The sequence below is a fragment of the Sinohyriopsis cumingii genome, chromosome 8, assembly GCF_028554795.1.
Source record: "Sinohyriopsis cumingii isolate HCF-2022 chromosome 8, ASM2855479v2, whole genome shotgun sequence".
Classification (NCBI taxonomy): Eukaryota; Metazoa; Mollusca; class Bivalvia; order Unionida; family Unionidae; genus Sinohyriopsis; species Sinohyriopsis cumingii.
This window is the reverse complement of record NC_142968.1, coordinates 40490383-40507037: the sequence shown is the minus strand read 5'-3', so window position 1 is coordinate 40507037 and position 16655 is coordinate 40490383. Positions and strand designations below refer to the sequence as shown.

Genomic DNA, 16655 nt, shown 5'->3' with positions numbered 1-16655 from the left:
TTCCTGTGGAAGAACCCCTAACTCGTAAACAAGGTCAGGTATTGAACTTGAAGTCAAATAAAGATCTTGTTTACTTCTTTCACTCATGACGATGTCCGGTGGACAAAACTCCAACCCTCAGTTACGTTAAAACGTACATCACGAAATATTGATATAAAGATCTGCTGTAAACGTATTATTATTGGATCATAAACTAAGCCCTATATAGCAATTTACATATAATACATTTGAAAAACACCACTATTAAGAAACGTCTAGTTCTTTTTTGTTTCAGATAGCATCACTTTTGAGCCATGTATGTGTTACTATGTTGGGCAGAATGGATACGTTTCTTAATTTTGAAATACATAATCTTTGATAGGATTCACTTTACATTCATATAATTATCAGAATGTTCGTTACCTAATCGTATCTATTAAATACCAAGATGTTTACCATACAAGTTCTATCTCAAAACTTTATAAATACATAGAAAGTTTCTTGGAAAGGAAAGACATGCACATAATACCAACCTATTGTGAGGTGAATGGAATCTTCACTTGCACCAGCAATATTGGTGGCGTGACACTTGTATGTTCCTGTGTCCTGGGGTGTCACATCATATATTCTCAAACTACCATCGAAAGGAACTGACATTTCACTTATACTGGACCAAAAATAATGTGGGTCAGAGTGGTACAAAAATTTATTCTTGAAGTACCATTGCAATGAGTCGATGGTGGCTGTGTTGGTGATGACACATGAAATGCGGACATTTCCTCCTTCGTTCTCAGAGAGATCCTCGGAGTTTTCAATAGTCACCACTGGTCTGGCTGAAAGAAACTCAAACCACTGAATTTAACTAACTTGCATGTTCTTTCATGTCGATGAGAGAGAATAATACAATGAAAGACAATTGATCAACAAGCAGCAATGAGGCAAATATATACACATACAAACAGATTGAGAGATACATTTATGCAAATGTTATCAGTTTAGAAGTCAGGGGATACTACATCTCCTTTCAGCACGTTTTTCTCTCTAGTTACTTACATTCCTGTTAAGTTTATATTCGATCTGTTCACAAACCACAATATTTTCAGTTTATACAGCCTTCTTAGGTTATTTAGGGTGGAACGTAAATATGAATTAATTGTTGATTTATGTATGGGAGTGAAATATTTATCAGAAAATAATAAAAACACTAATTTAATCATACAGCATAAAACGTTATTTTCAAAAATGTCAATCGAATGAAGACTATATATTAAGCTATGTTACTACTGGTGATAAAACATTAAATAGTCATCACGTCATAATTATTAAATTTCACAAGCATAGGTTGGGTGACACACCACCGCATTCTATTGGGAAATGTAATACAATAGAGTATGTAAATGATTTAATCACAATCGTGGTTATACATAGTACAGTAACATTAGATATTTAAAAGGCAACCTAAACCAGATATAAAGCTATGAAAAGAATCTTTCGAAACTGATGTTAGCATAGCCGCATCTCACTATTCTGAAATTGCTAGATTAGAGATGAGGTGTAGGCTATTGCTAGTGCTGTATTTTGCATAAAATACGAATTATATTGACATATGCATGTGACCATTGAAAATAGCTAGACTAGATCTGGTTATAAATATTACAACTCTCGCACAGCTAGTACTGTAAGAGTCAATTTTAAGCCCAAAATAAAAGAGTAAAAATTCCCACAAGATAATTGTCCAATGCTAGATATAATTTAAATCTTTTTAGAAATGTCAAGATCTTCGCATATGGAACAAAATCAACAGATAAATCTCTCGACAGTAAGGTTGCCTCTCTTAGTCACCTCCTACAATATCTACGAGGCTACACGCTGTCTATACTACCATCTCGAGCTCACACAAACATTACGAAAATAAAGAGACATCAGATAGAGAGACATTCATCAACAAGAAAATATTCTTTAGAATACATACACGTGTGTGCAAATGTCTTTATTTTTTAAACATTTGTAAACATAATTAATTTCAAAATCTTAAAGACAGGTTTAAATGTATTTGTCTAGAAACCATAAGAAGAACACCAGACCGTAAAGTTGATAGTTTTGACTACACTTATTCTTCTTATCTAAATTTTTATTTTAAATCAAGGCCAGAGCAATTAATGACAGGTACATCACAAAAGACTGCTATCTATGATTTGATTGAAGGCGGGGGCCTTAAACAAATATTTTGTTGAATGAGGTATGCTGTTAAAAGCATATGATGAAGTTAATTGTCAAGGGACAAAACTATATCAGAAATGGAATTGACGAAGAAGAAATATAAAAGGCACATCAACGTCTATGAGACATTGTGTACAGTATATTGCATCAGTATTTACTAACTGGGTTTTGAATTATACTAGGTACAAGAATCTGCTATACCGAGATTTCATATTGCTGGAGAAATATAACATCCAAGTATACGTAAAGGTCGCAAAGCTATGTTATATACATTAAATTTCCAATGTAAAGATAATCAGTTAATTGTCAAAGACCATACCTCTGTTAAAATTAGTTCAGAGGATTAAACCTATAAAAGCCACATTTGGATCTTCGAGATAAGATATGCATCATTTTGCGTGGAAATGTTTTGAATGGATTGTGAATTATATTGTGTAGTAGAATCTGCAAAATTGATTAAATAAAAGACAATAGCTACATCAAAATTGTTCCTTGAAGATCTAATGTTTAGATGGCACGTCTACATGTATCAGGCACTTCAACTACCAAATGGAATCCAACTATTTGCAAGGAATACATAGCGATGCTGGTGAAAGGAAATGTGAACGAATACATAGGTGCATGGACAAACCGATGGACAGACAGATCGACCAAAATATTTTTTCTGCATCGTTCTTTAGTTTGATGTGGAGCATGTAATGACAAAGGCAAACCATGTTGTAAAGAGCCCATTTCCCACAGACACAAAAACGTTCTTTCTAAGAAAGGTATTTCTTAAAAATGTACTATTTTTCTTGATAAGATCTGAAAAAGAAATCACAAGATTGTATGTAGAATGCTAAAATAATGTATTAAACCATATATTTTGATTTCTTCTTAAAATAGGTGCACATAATCTCCTTGACCTACTATTACAAATTCCTCCTGTGTGAACACGAAATTCAAATTTAGATTTGATTAATTCCATTATACTAATTTATTTCTCAATAGAGTGTTCTAGATATTTTACAATATTCTTTGAACGAATAAAAATCACAGCTTTCAAGTCTATGCTATAGATATGAAATTATTTACCTTATATTCAAATCCAACATTTAAGCGCACACTAAAATGAGGGAGTTTCGTAAGTGTGGCACTTAGTTAATTTCAAGATAATGCCTCAAAATGTGGCAATAAATCAATTCTTCCTGAGAATAAAGACTACCTTTTAACATCTTAAGAACTAAATGCCTAACTTTCAATATTGCCGCAGTGATACACTCTAATAAGTGGCTGCTTTTATATATATATATATATATATATATATATATATATATATATATATATATATATATATATATATATATTATAACTTAGAATATCTATCTTTGGTTATGAAATTTCTTTTTATCCCTCTCACTTCCACTATATTATTTATTTCTCATGAGTAAACACAAACAAGTCCAAGCACTTGACTTTTCTGTCCACAGTGCACTATCCTATGGTCCGATTTTTCTCGATTTCTGACAGACAAGAAATCAAAAGAAAATAATTTAATATCATTTCCAACACTCTTTAATTCACTCTTGTGAATTCCGTCTCTCTTTTCCACATTGCACTATTTACATCTTACGATACTGTCTTAATTGTTCTACAAACTGGACGTTGAAAGAAGATAATTAAATATCATTTGTAACACTGCCTCACTCGATATAGCGAATTTCTTTGTTTGAAAAACCACACAACGTCAATTCCGGATCATAAGTCTCAACTATCAACAACAAACCAATGTAATAAGAATTACTGGTACAAATTCCATACCTCACTACCCGAATTATATAATATATGTCCTTCATGTCAAACCCACAACTTCTAAACTCTATTCTGACTTTTCAAACGTCACGTTACTCGCCATTAAATACAAATAACATTGTTCTATCAAATTATAAAACAGATCGATCCATCACTATGAGCTTATACGGGCAACCTGCATACTACTATGTCAAATATGGCTGTTAACTGTGTTTCTTGATAATTGGTCTTACATATGAGAGCAAAATCAAGACCAATGTATGGGAAACATAAAAACAGCTGAGGCAGCATATTAGTTAAGGTATATTAGCATCCATTTCACTATTTTACAGCTGAGGGAGCGTATTAGTTAAGGTATATTAACATCCATTTCACTATTTTAATCCTAGAATAAGTGAAAATATTTAGAATGTTTCCAACGAATTCCAGTAATCTTGATTGGCTTGATGTATTAGAATGATGTATTTGAATGAATTCACAAATAATGTGCTAATCCAATGTCAAACAGCATTAATAATCCAAAGAATAATTTAGATAATTCCTCTCGAGTTATATCTCAACACAACTACAAACTATAATCTCAGATTCCCAAAGGGTAATAGGAAACGGCAATAAGCGAATATGTTTGCCTAAACTCTGTATATACAAACTATCACTTGACTGAACAGAATATTCTGAAAATGCCGAGATGCTAGTCGGTTTTAATTGGAAAACGCCATCAAACTGTCAACAAGTTTCTTTCTAGAATATTCTGAACTCAGAAAGCTAATTCAGCTTGATGCTTACAAATTACCATTAACTTAAAGTACAAAATTAAGCACACATAATAAATATACATATATTTATTTATTATGTCTGGAATAAGCATACATACAAAACATACATACCTGCAAAACATTCTGAATTTTAAAAAAACAAATGATATATTTGTTTTACTTATATCATTATCCATTCTCTCAGGATACACTCAATAACATTGTGGAAATGTTCAGCTAATTATTCAACAATTTCAAGGACTTTTAAAGGATAAAACAAACTTTTCTACGCAATACACCTGTATTGTTTTAAAAGCTTGGACATAAGGATCACATGTTTGAAATTAAAACTTACCAACTACTGTGAGATTAATAGAAGCAAAATCTGTCCCTGCATGATTGGTGGCAGAGCACGTGTACATCCCCGCATCAGCGATGGTCAAGCTATCGAAGTAAAGGTTTGGTGTACTAGATGTGAGCCAGTAATATTTCATTTCATTATTGGTCAATGTGTTATTATTGAATGACCACTGAACAGATGTGATGGGCATTCCAGCAATGTAACAACGTAATGTCTTGATTTGACCCACTATGCCAGTTTCTGTTCCGGAACTTACTGTCACATTAAGCATTTCTGAAACAAAAACTCATGCACATTGTGAATACGCCAAGGTAAATGCAATTATAACAAATTTTACGTACAAAATACTAAGATATATTCAGAATGTATAATCTACACTTAATCAACATATCAAAAGCAGCTCCTAGAATTTTATCGAATGGGAGATTGCACTATTGTCAACAAAATGCAGGGAGGATATTACAACACAGTGGGTAATAGGGAAAACGACTGTAGTTCAAACGTTACCTAACACTTAAAAACCGTGTCTCTTTGCTACTTGTCTGCCCTGTTGGTGCTCTATTGGAATCAAAATTCTCGATAGGCGACCCCTCTAGTTATATTAGCAATAATGTGTTGATTGCTTGTGTGCATGAACATGGAGAAACCCGTTTCTTAATATGCTGTTAAAAGGAGCATATTCATCGCTAGCGTCACCAGTATGGTCATTATGGATGATATATACAATTTGCCACAGATCATATGTACTATCGTTTGAATATTTCTGTTGCAAATTAAAAAACCTTGCAAACATGAAATCTGCAAAAGTTTCACAGTCGTGGACAGTACTTTGCAGGCTGTGCGGTATTTAGTCTGTTCCATAATGCGGTATTAATTATTCATGCTCACCAAAAACAGAGTCTGTTTGGTCGGAAACTGGCATTTGTCATCAAATAAATACAAGTATTCTTACTTTCTAATTTACTTTTAGAGTTCTGTTTTTTCAATGTATCTTAACCCTGAAAGTTCTATTTAGTTATGCAGTACAATATCCCTTAGTACTGAATCGATTGATAAAAGAATTGAAAATTGTACTCTATTTTTAAATTGTGTGTATTTTAGTCTTGGTAAACTCCATTTCAGCATTTCATTTCGAAATAGCGATGTTGACTGCCATGCTGTCCGCTTTGGTTCATCACGTATCGGAGTCATAATTCAACATCATTTTCGTGCTCAGCATTACTCGGTCTCTCAGCTACAATAATATGATATACGTCACCACTTTCAAAGTCACTGCCATCATTTCTATCATCCGCCAGTATACGCCAAATTAAATCATCATCTGAAGATGAATACGAAATTAAAACTATGACAGAATGCTTTTTCAAGGGCCCAATGTATCAATCAAATTTATTTTAACAACCATTTATGTTAATCGGAAGTACCAAGATTCGTAAACACTTGCCTACCTGAAAAGACGTACTTCGTGACAAGCGCTAGAAAACCTCTAATGTCGATGCACGCAATTTAATGGGTTACAGTTAATTAAAAATTGTATAATGCGGCAGAATATCTTTGCGCAATTTTTGTACTCGTACACACTTTCAGGAGCACCGCACCGCATACGTTGCTAAACAATTTAAAAAACTGAGACAAAGACTTCAGATTTAAATTACTCAATGAAATGAAAAGGATCTTTAATGCGATGCTTTACAGAGGAGGAAATTGACATGTTTGATGACATATCTTTTTCAATTTTACTTTATAAGAAAGGTATTGTCTATTGAGTGAAAATAAGTTCATTTCTAGTTCAGTGTGAAAACGTGTTCCAGGGAATGCGTTGTCTCACATGCATATGGCTCACAAATACATTAAAACGAACACTTGGAATATGCTGCAGTATTTAACATTTTAAAAGAAAAATATAATTTTCACATAGCTAAAAATTCCAAGCAATCCATAGGTTGGTGTACATTTTTGTACAACCGTTAGGTGAATATCTATCTTTGCAGGCCAATAACAAAGAAAGGAGTGGGGAAAATCAAATTTTCACTAACTATAAATTAAAAACTGCTTCGATATTCATTATTTATCAATTTTTTACAGGTTGAAGACCATAGACTCTCTAATGAATAAAGGAAAAGATTAATTATCTGAATGAATCACATTGAGATCATTTTGTAAATTTCTCATTTCATAACTAAATAAGAGACATAAATTGCAACTTGTCATTTTATTTAGCGTCTGCCCTCATGTATCCTATTGTTACTATACACCGGGGATAAAACGGATTTATCAATGATCTCATGTTGTAATGTTCACGTCTTTTCAAACTGCGTGGTGAGTGTTGATTTTATAATATCGGACTACCTTAAATTAAAACTCTAATATTATGCAATTATTACAAACCCTTAAGAGATGGTAAAGAACGAATGACAGTTGGTGACGTTTTATTCCTTCTTGTCCCGTCTTTACTATACACCTAACATTATTTGAAACTGTATCCTGCATGCAAGATCATTGGCAGATGCTAGATGACGTTTAGCACTCTTGCCATTGCAGGTACTGACCACTACAAACACGAAACTCAAACACAGAACCTTATTATTGATGCTGCCACTGTTGTCACAGCCCACTATATGCCATCCCTAAACTAAAAAAATATTTAACTGTCAGTACAAAATTGTGAACTATCATACAAACCTTCTGCCGAAAGAATGACCGAGTCAGAAACCGTAACAGCAGCGTGTCTTGCTGAGCAATTGTATGTACCACTGCCAGATTTAAGCAAAGATGAAATCACCAGATCTGCACTTCCACTTATCAGACTCTGCGTCCAGGAGTATTGTGAGGAAATATTGAGAGGTATGCCATTAAAATACCAAGTCACTGTGGAAACCACTGTCCCAGATACTTTGCAAAATATTGTTTTTGGTTGACCCACAATTCCAAACGTTGGCTTAATAGACAGTATTGTGACAGTCAGGAGGGCTAAAATAAACAAATAGGTGCAAAGATTAACTTTTACCTATAAACTGAATTATAAAGATCAAAGTCTAACTGAATGGAACCGAAGATCTCATCAAAATTGTCCATTTTCGATAACCTTAAGTTTGAACAATTTGTTATATTTTTAAATAATTATCAATTTTTCTTTTTATGAAACTTTCCTTTGTTTGGTGAGTAAGCAAATTCATAAATATTGCAACATTTCATGCATGTCAAAATGCTATATGAATGAATTAAATTAATTTAAAATTGGTAAAAGGTATAAAAGCCTGTTTAATTTTATTATAAATAAAATGTCATTCAAAATTCCAGTTATGTCATATAACTATCCTTCAATTCTACTTATACAAGCAACGTGTATATTTTACAAATCTAACCATTTCGCTCCTTCCGCATCTCTAGTCTAATGATAAAAATAGAACAGTCTCATTGTTGCCTTTGTACATATAATTAGATTGCTAGCTTCTTACTTGAAGGAATATTGCAACTGAATCATATAAATTAATCGTGAAGCCGTCCAAGTTTTGAATGTATTTAATGTGAAAGTGAACATAATTTAGTTCATGGTGCTGATGTCTTGCAATTACCCAAAGAGATGGTTTCAAGTTCATGAAATGTAAAACTCAACTGTAGGTATATGAGAGCTAAATTTCATGTGTTGCATTTAACATGTGACAAACGATAACAACGCCGCCATGAAACGCTCTGTAGGCACAATTCCACCATGTCACTATTGTCGTACAGAGAGGGTACCCATATTTTCGGGGATCCCATTCTTTTAACTCTGATTAGGTCATATCATGGATAGCGGGACAATTCTACGTCATCATCTGTGATAAGGAAACCGTATATTTTTCATTTGAAACCATACAATATTAGTAAGAATTTTACATAGCTCTGAGAAATGTTTCGTTAAACTTCTAGACACTGTATGATTTGGATATGTTTTAGAGATTTTATTTATGTATCTAAATATGGAATGTGTCAAACAAGTTCTTTTCATTTCTCTTCCTTATGTGGTGACATATCTGTATTTTGTAGCCATTAGTCCTCTTCCTTGAGAAGCGGACAAAAGTAGCAGCAAAATATACTCAGTTTGTTTTCGCATAATTCTATACAAACTATACTATACACATAATTTGGCTTCTGGATTGGACACACTCATAACTGCAAACATGTTTAGTAATTGAAGCTTTATTTTGTAACTGCACGAAGAACATTTCCAAAATTTGTCCAAATTATATACCACACAAATGTCAAATTATTCCTCAGTTTGTGTATACCAAATAGTGATTTCTTGAGGAATGAATCCACATAAATATCCCAGTACGTGATTTGCATTCATAGTATAAACCGTAGAAAAAAGTGCTTACTTTATGAAGAAAAATAATGTGTTGCAATGCGATACCTTTTTGTGCACTTACGCTGTGCGAACACCATGAATAGGGTCATATGTTAGCGTATCATCTGTAATTTATTATACCTTGATCTTCACAAAGTCTGATATTTATCAACATGAGATGAAATTTGAAATTTTGACCTGTCGTGCTTAATATGACTGAAATGATTGTTCTAATTGGGTTTATTTGACATCATATCATGATGGTTTATCTACATGCAAAATTATGTGTTCATATAAGTATTACACAAAGATATAAAACTATAAAATATATTTGCAAACAGATTATTATAAGATTTGCATTTACATGTGAACATAGTTTAGTAACCACTGGTCTATTATGAACCGTACACACCATCCTGTCATCGAAATTATATGCCTGGCACAATTACAGTGTAACGCAAAATTTTTAATCATTTCATTCCTTACAAATTTCAGACCAAATCCGCCAAGGTTATAGAGATTATGTAAAGATCAAAGATGGCTCCAGTATTCTAGATATACTGAGAACTTTTAGACAGCTGGTTACCATGCATCGCCACTGTACGCTATTAACCTTTATCACAGTGATGAAACAAAGCCTGGTTGTGGCATGATAGGAGTAAGTTTAGAAACTATGTAAATGAAACGTGCTTTCTTACTGATCGAATGTCTGGCAATTAATTCTGAGTGTCCGATCTAAATATCATGAGGATATCTGAGTAGTCAAAGGTTAACTTTTGCATCAATAAAATCCACCAAAAACCATTGAACAAGTATAATTATTATGATGTCATTAATTTCCTTGTCAAGTGGTACCATCACTGAGAAAAACACGTCCACGTATTTTAAAACCAACGGTCTAAGACGTGTGCCACAAGCGTACTGTGAATAATGCGCTATATTCTCGACATGTGTTTAATAGTCCTCAATCAACCTAGTTGTGCACGGTTGACTCAGGAAATTATTGGGAGATGTGTCTCAATGTCCTGGACTTACTGGGCAGAAATTATTATTTTCTTATTAGACTAACCATACGTGTAATCTCTCAAGAATAGAAGCTATCTGTTTATTTTATTGTACTATGTGCAAGTCATCCACAAGGTGTGTCAAAGAACTTATTCTGGAATAAAGTTATCCAATAAAAGCCATCGTCTGAATCACAATGGTCCTGACCTTGGCGTTTTGATCCGTAGTTCAAAAGGCATCTTCAATACCTTGAGTGCAATTCCTCTTTAAACTTTGGTCGAAGTACATAGTCTAAATATAAAATTACCATAGTATTGAAAAAACTTATTCTTTCTTGACTCACAGTGACCTTGACCTGTGACCTTTTGATTCCATAATCAATGGGCTGCTTTCTTATCTAAGATGCAAATCAATCACAAATCTCAATGAAGGTTTCGAATCAATATAGGTTTTGTAAAAATTATTTTTAAATGTCTAAACCTACTTAATTGCAATAATGCCACTTCTTCTCTAAGGCTTTGAATAACTACAAATACATCACGCATCCTTGAGTGATAGAAACAAGTGTCACTTGTCAAAACAAATGCAATTTTCTCAATGTAAAACAGAAGGAAGATGAGATACGATTATGTCTTTATTAATATACGGAAGAAAAAAATGAGCAATGCATATTACAATTTAACCAGTTTACATACTTTAATCTCACCGCTGAATCCAAAAGAGAAACCAGCAAGATTTTTCATCTGCATTAGCCTAGGCCTAAGTCTTCCTTGAAGATAAAGTACTTGCATATAGGGCAGCGAGAGAACATGGGGTGCCACAATACACTTAGAGATAAGTTTTTATCAGCTTATTGCAATCGACATCACTAAATCTGACTTTGAGCCAGTTTTGTCGCACATGGAAAACAGGTTTGTGAAGAAAATTAAGGGTCTGACAGTAGTCATATATGGTTATATTTAGACATGAGGTAGTTTTCATGGCCAGTGATCATGCCTTGCATATTGGTAACTAATATAAAAGAATGCGTGTTAAAGCATAACATGGTTATATAGCTTAAAGGAGTACTGGCATGAATGCACATCCAGTTTGTCAAATATGTATCCATTTCCAGCTGTTTGTAGCTTTGTTTACATTTTAGTGATTGCGTGTTGCTTATATTGCTTTTGGTATTATGAATATATGTATTCTGTTACGAGTCTACGCTAAAAAAAAAGAAAAGAAAAGAGTGAAAAGCAACAAGCTATGCAAATTCAACAACTAATTTATTTCTATAGAATACAAAGAAAAACATTAAAAATAGAACTTAAGGTATTTCAAATTAAATTACAAAATACTTCCAGAGACATGTCCTATTAATAAAAGTTCTGAATAAACTTCAGTGTAAATCCAAATTAAGTCCAATGCTGAAGGTGTTTATTTGCCTCTGGCGGCCTGAATCGTGTTATTGTACAAACAGTCTTTTGTTGAAACACAATATTTTAATTCCATGTATGAATTCCCTATAATCTCAGCGAGTGCCTCTATCCAAGAATATTAGTTTTTTGAGTCTTAATTATTTCCAGAGAAAATATTTACAGAATGAAATAATTTAATGAAACAACGTCCAGCCCAACTGAGTTTTTGGACACATCAATACTGCCAAATTGATTCCACTAGATCTTAAAGCACGAAAATGAATAATATTTCCATTAACAAGTGCAACTGTTATGCGCAAGAATTTTCTAAGTTGCGATATTTAACAATAAAGTAATTCATTTCAGTGAAATATGTATGACGAGAAAAGTTAAATACGTCAACCATCATGCACTGTACTTGATCAGTATGTTGGTTCTGGCTGTGAAATGCGATTGGGCATGCTTAGATCGTACTCCTACCCCAAATAATTAAAACGACCAAGAACAGAAATATATCAGCAATATAATGTGTATATTTTCATGTTTAAACGAACTTCTTTATTTCATGTTTTTTTGGCCGTTGCAAGGTATAGATTGAGAAAAATAGATATTGAAGGCTTTTGCATAAGATGTTCCTGAAGAAAATATTTATTAACGCTTATAAAGTAGAATGCATTTGTTTGAATCATCGTCTAGCTTAATATAGTTGGCAGAACGTTTGTGTGTGTGTATGCGTGATTTAGATTTTTCACGCAGCTATAATAATTTTAGTCATTTTGTAGACATGTAGCATCATTTCGCACCCAGTGACATTATCCTGAAACCAAGCCAGCCAGTCCTAACACTAGCCTCTTTAGGCTGAGCGTTAAGCGAGGCAGTTGCTGGTACCACTTTCCGAGGAGGACACTTGTTAACCACTTAGGCCAGAGAGACTGCTCAAGTTATCAAATACAAATAGATAAAAGTAATCTGAGAAATTTGGACTAATAAAAGTGTGTACATACCAATCATTATTACCAGAGGGATGTGTCGGTGCGATTACACCAGAAGATAAAGGGAGTTAATTCAGTCTCGTAGCAAATCGGAGTACCTCTACCTGTTCCGAAAATGAACCTCATATCTTATTCGCCGCCATTAAAAATATTTGGAACTACTTTTCTTCACATTTCAAAATATAGTAGTGAAAGGAAATAAATCCACAGTCAGAATATTTTTGTCGATTTTGTTCACTATACCCATTACATATGTATATATTCCTACAGCTGCATCCAACTTTATTTCTGGATCTACAATGTTCCGAATGTCTTCAAGTACCTGGACAAAACCAGCATGGAGATTCCATGCCAAATTCCGGCCTTTATGTTAATTAACTAACGTTGGTACCATTGTTAAGAATGCAATTATAATTAATATACTGATATAGTGATATCTGGTTGAAGAATGTATGTATGTATATGTATATAACTTTCTTCTTTAGAAAAGATGCAACGATCGACGAAGGCAATATAGGTTACCTTACTTGCTTGATTACTTACTTGCCTATGAGATTAAGTCACAAAAGAGGTAAGAAACTAGAGGATATTAAGATATAAGGGTTTGACTAGATATAAAACTAACTGACAAAATTTAAAACGTCATTCACACGCACTTAGTGGTTTTTGTTTAATACACAAATTAATAGGATCTATCTTTAATCTGCCATCTGCAACATCTTTCATCAAGGCGTAAATTATTATTGCAATATAAACTGACCTTGATGCAACAAACGGCCTTCATATTATACAGGCATGATGGAATTGAGATAAAAAAATATTGCTAATGGAATAGATTCTGTATATACTTACAGCTTTGGGAAAGGGTTCCTGTCATTATGAAACAGAAAACAATAAACAGTACTAGTGACTGGGAAGCAGTACCCATTGCTCCTTTGAATATGTTCGAGATCCTTCTAGAAGTCTAATGGTGACTCCCAAGAAATGCAATACTGAACACTTTGTTCTTCTTGCTGTTTGTGTAACCAGAGTTGTTCACGAGGCACATGAAAAATACACAACAGCTGTGTGGAGAGTTATAGATTAGAACTTCATTAATACAAGCCTCCTAGCTAAGAATATGTACTTTTCTTAGTAAAAGAAATTTACTTTTTCTCCTCAGTTCTGCATTCATCACTTTGTTTCAATCGCCGTTATACAATCCGAAGAAATGAGATTACACTACAAATCGGAAAAGTGACGATGCTGTTTAGTTTTTAATTTTCGTTTCAATCGAGGACTTATATAATATTAAGTTTACTGAGGTTAATATGTCAATTTATTCTATGGCGTTTATTAGGTCCCCTGAATTTTCTCTACTGACACCAAGGAAACAGTTTCATGGGACCTTCCTGTCACATCATACAGTGTTGATAATAATCCTTTCATATAATCGTTCTGAAAAAAAAAAATATATGTTACAATAAAATGCGCCGAAGGTATATGATAATGACTTTGCCAGTTTCATATAAGAAAATGCGATTCACCAACGATAAACATCAAATGCGTTAACATAGTCGATAAGTGAAAGAAACTTAGTGAAATGCCTTACTTGGTCATTCCGTGAGGTTCAAAATCTACGACAGCGAGAGTGGGCTGGCTTCAATTCATGTAGACGTTTGCTAGCTCTTCGCCTTATAACGTGGCAGATTTGGTTCCATATAGGACAATATAGACTCTGCTTATAACGTACGCGGAAGTAACTATCATTTACCTCCTAAGTCAGTTAAGATTATATTACCTGGTCGGCATTTAAACTATACATGTTATATGCATACCTATTTACCCGCTTCCTTTTCAATTGAAATATAAGCCGTGTGTAACAAATGTTGTTTAGGAATACCTGAAGCAAGCTGTACAAAAGGCCCTATCGTAATACAACTTGAAAAAAGATCGCTATTCATATACAAATAAGAAGGGGCTATTTAAGAGCTCTCAATGTTAGTGGCATGAAAAACAAGAGTCTCTGTTAGTGAATAAGTACATCAGTGCACCCCCAGTGGTGATTTGGTGGGGTGTGGGGGTCTTAAGGGGATCAACATTTGGTCATTGACTTACATGGATGTGGCTCTTGGGGATCATACAGGAAATCCAGTGTTGAAGCGGCCCATAGGTTTACCATTAAAACTGGGTTTATTGAGTCAAAAGTGTTTATAGGGTCAAACGATAATAGCCAATATGGACAAACATATACACAAAACAGAGACAAACACATATGGTGTAGTATCTCTCTTTTCTAGCGACGTGGGGTACCCTCCGAAGGGCCATGGGGTTCGTAACCAAAACGACTTAACATGAGCAGTATCTCTCCAGCATTCTTCTTTCCTCACACTTCATCTCATGAGGTGTCCGTACAGCAACACCCTCTACAGACAGTCTTCATTCTCCACATACATTATCTTCCAGCTAGCCGTGTCAGTGATTATGATAATGGCCCATAACGATTAACATACATCATATAATCCAGGTTAAATAGCATTCCCGACACTGGTTTGAATGCCTCCACGCTTACCAACATCGTATACTTCTTAGACTCTGCGGTTATAAACATGCTATACATCTGGATCGTTGTTGAGAACAGGTGAAACAATGGGAAATGGCACTTGTATTTATAGCCCAAGGCCGCATAGAAAAGAATTGAAATGTTTTATCAATCAAATATAGCGTTACATAACTCCAATCAGAGATGCACGCATCTCTTCCAAATTGAAGAGAGCGACGCGTGACGTCACAAGCAGAAACTAGCAACGTGTGTAGGCAGCTAATCATTGCGACACTTTAAGCATGGCTATAACTAGGAAGACCATGGCCGTGGTATGGGATTGAAATAGCTAAAGCGCATCATGACATGTCCATTTTCAAAAATAAATACCCAACGTTCCTTTTTAATGGCCACCAACATCTCTTAGAAAAGAGATAGTACTCAGCGATTTCCAAATCAAGTCAAATTTCAATCTCTTTACACATGATCGAATGGTGTGTGTGTGTGTGAGTGCTTGTTAAATTCACTTATCCAGAGCATAAAACATCAAGACCAAGAGATACTTACGTTTTCCATGGTGTAATATCATATTTGAATCACAATGAAAATTTTACAACACTTTACAAAAATCCATTTTCTTCCTTCCTTTTTTCACTGTCTGTCTGCTTTTCTGAATTTCTTTCCTGGCATGGATTATTGTTCCTTTTCTGTTGCCTTTTCAAGGGTCTGTATTTCTTACATTTCTTGATGCAGATGGGGTCTTCGTCTGTTTCTGAATACTTATCCTATTTCTTCTTTTCATCTGGTTTTTTTATTCTCTTCCTTCTTCTTCTTAGGACGCTCTGAAGATCAATGTTCTTTTTCCTGTTAATGATTTAACTTTATCTTTCTTTTCTTTCCTTTGCATTTGCGCTGTGGGTATTCTGTAGCTAAATGTCCTTTCTCCTGACAGATTAGCAAATACCTTGAGGAGGCTTAGTCCATTTTATTCTCTGAAGTAAACTTTCTTATGACTCTCTGGAAATATATGTCCAGAAGAGCAATTTGGTTTCACTCTTTCATTTTTACGGTTTGAAAACTGAATGGATACTCCCAGGGAAAGACACTTGCCCTAAAGACAGGGACCTAGTGCATGTAAAACTTTGCATTCAAGATGAAACGATTGCATTATTCCAGTAAGAAACTAGAAGATTCAGAGGTAACGACGTGCCATTTTACCTCCTACACGAACGGAAGTGTTAGCTTAAATAGATGCAAGTGATTTTAAGGAAGACATGAGTGAGCCTGAATCAATGCTTTCCGCT

The 16655-nt window shown here is 34.1% G+C and overlaps 1 protein-coding gene across 2 annotated transcripts in view; it reads right to left on the bottom strand.

Annotated features, from left to right (window-relative positions):
- LOC149793337 (neural cell adhesion molecule 1-like) overlaps window positions 1-14603 on the bottom strand; it is a 47795-nt gene extending 33192 nt beyond the window's left edge. Inside the window, exons 1-5 of one of the 2 annotated variants that reach the window (XM_089967311.1) lie at window positions 14422-14603; window positions 13683-14267; window positions 7789-8076; window positions 5101-5379; window positions 513-812 (exon numbers count right to left, since the gene is read on the bottom strand). In XM_089967311.1, coding sequence (XP_089823437.1) covers window positions 513-812; window positions 5101-5379; window positions 7789-8076; window positions 13683-13758 — 943 coding nt within the window. In that variant the 5' untranslated portion in view covers window positions 13759-14267; window positions 14422-14603. The remainder of the gene's footprint in view (window positions 1-512; window positions 813-5100; window positions 5380-7788; window positions 8077-13682; window positions 14268-14421) is intronic. The other variant, XM_089967310.1, reaches the window with a different exon arrangement.
- Between the last annotated feature and the right edge of the window lie 2052 nt (window positions 14604-16655).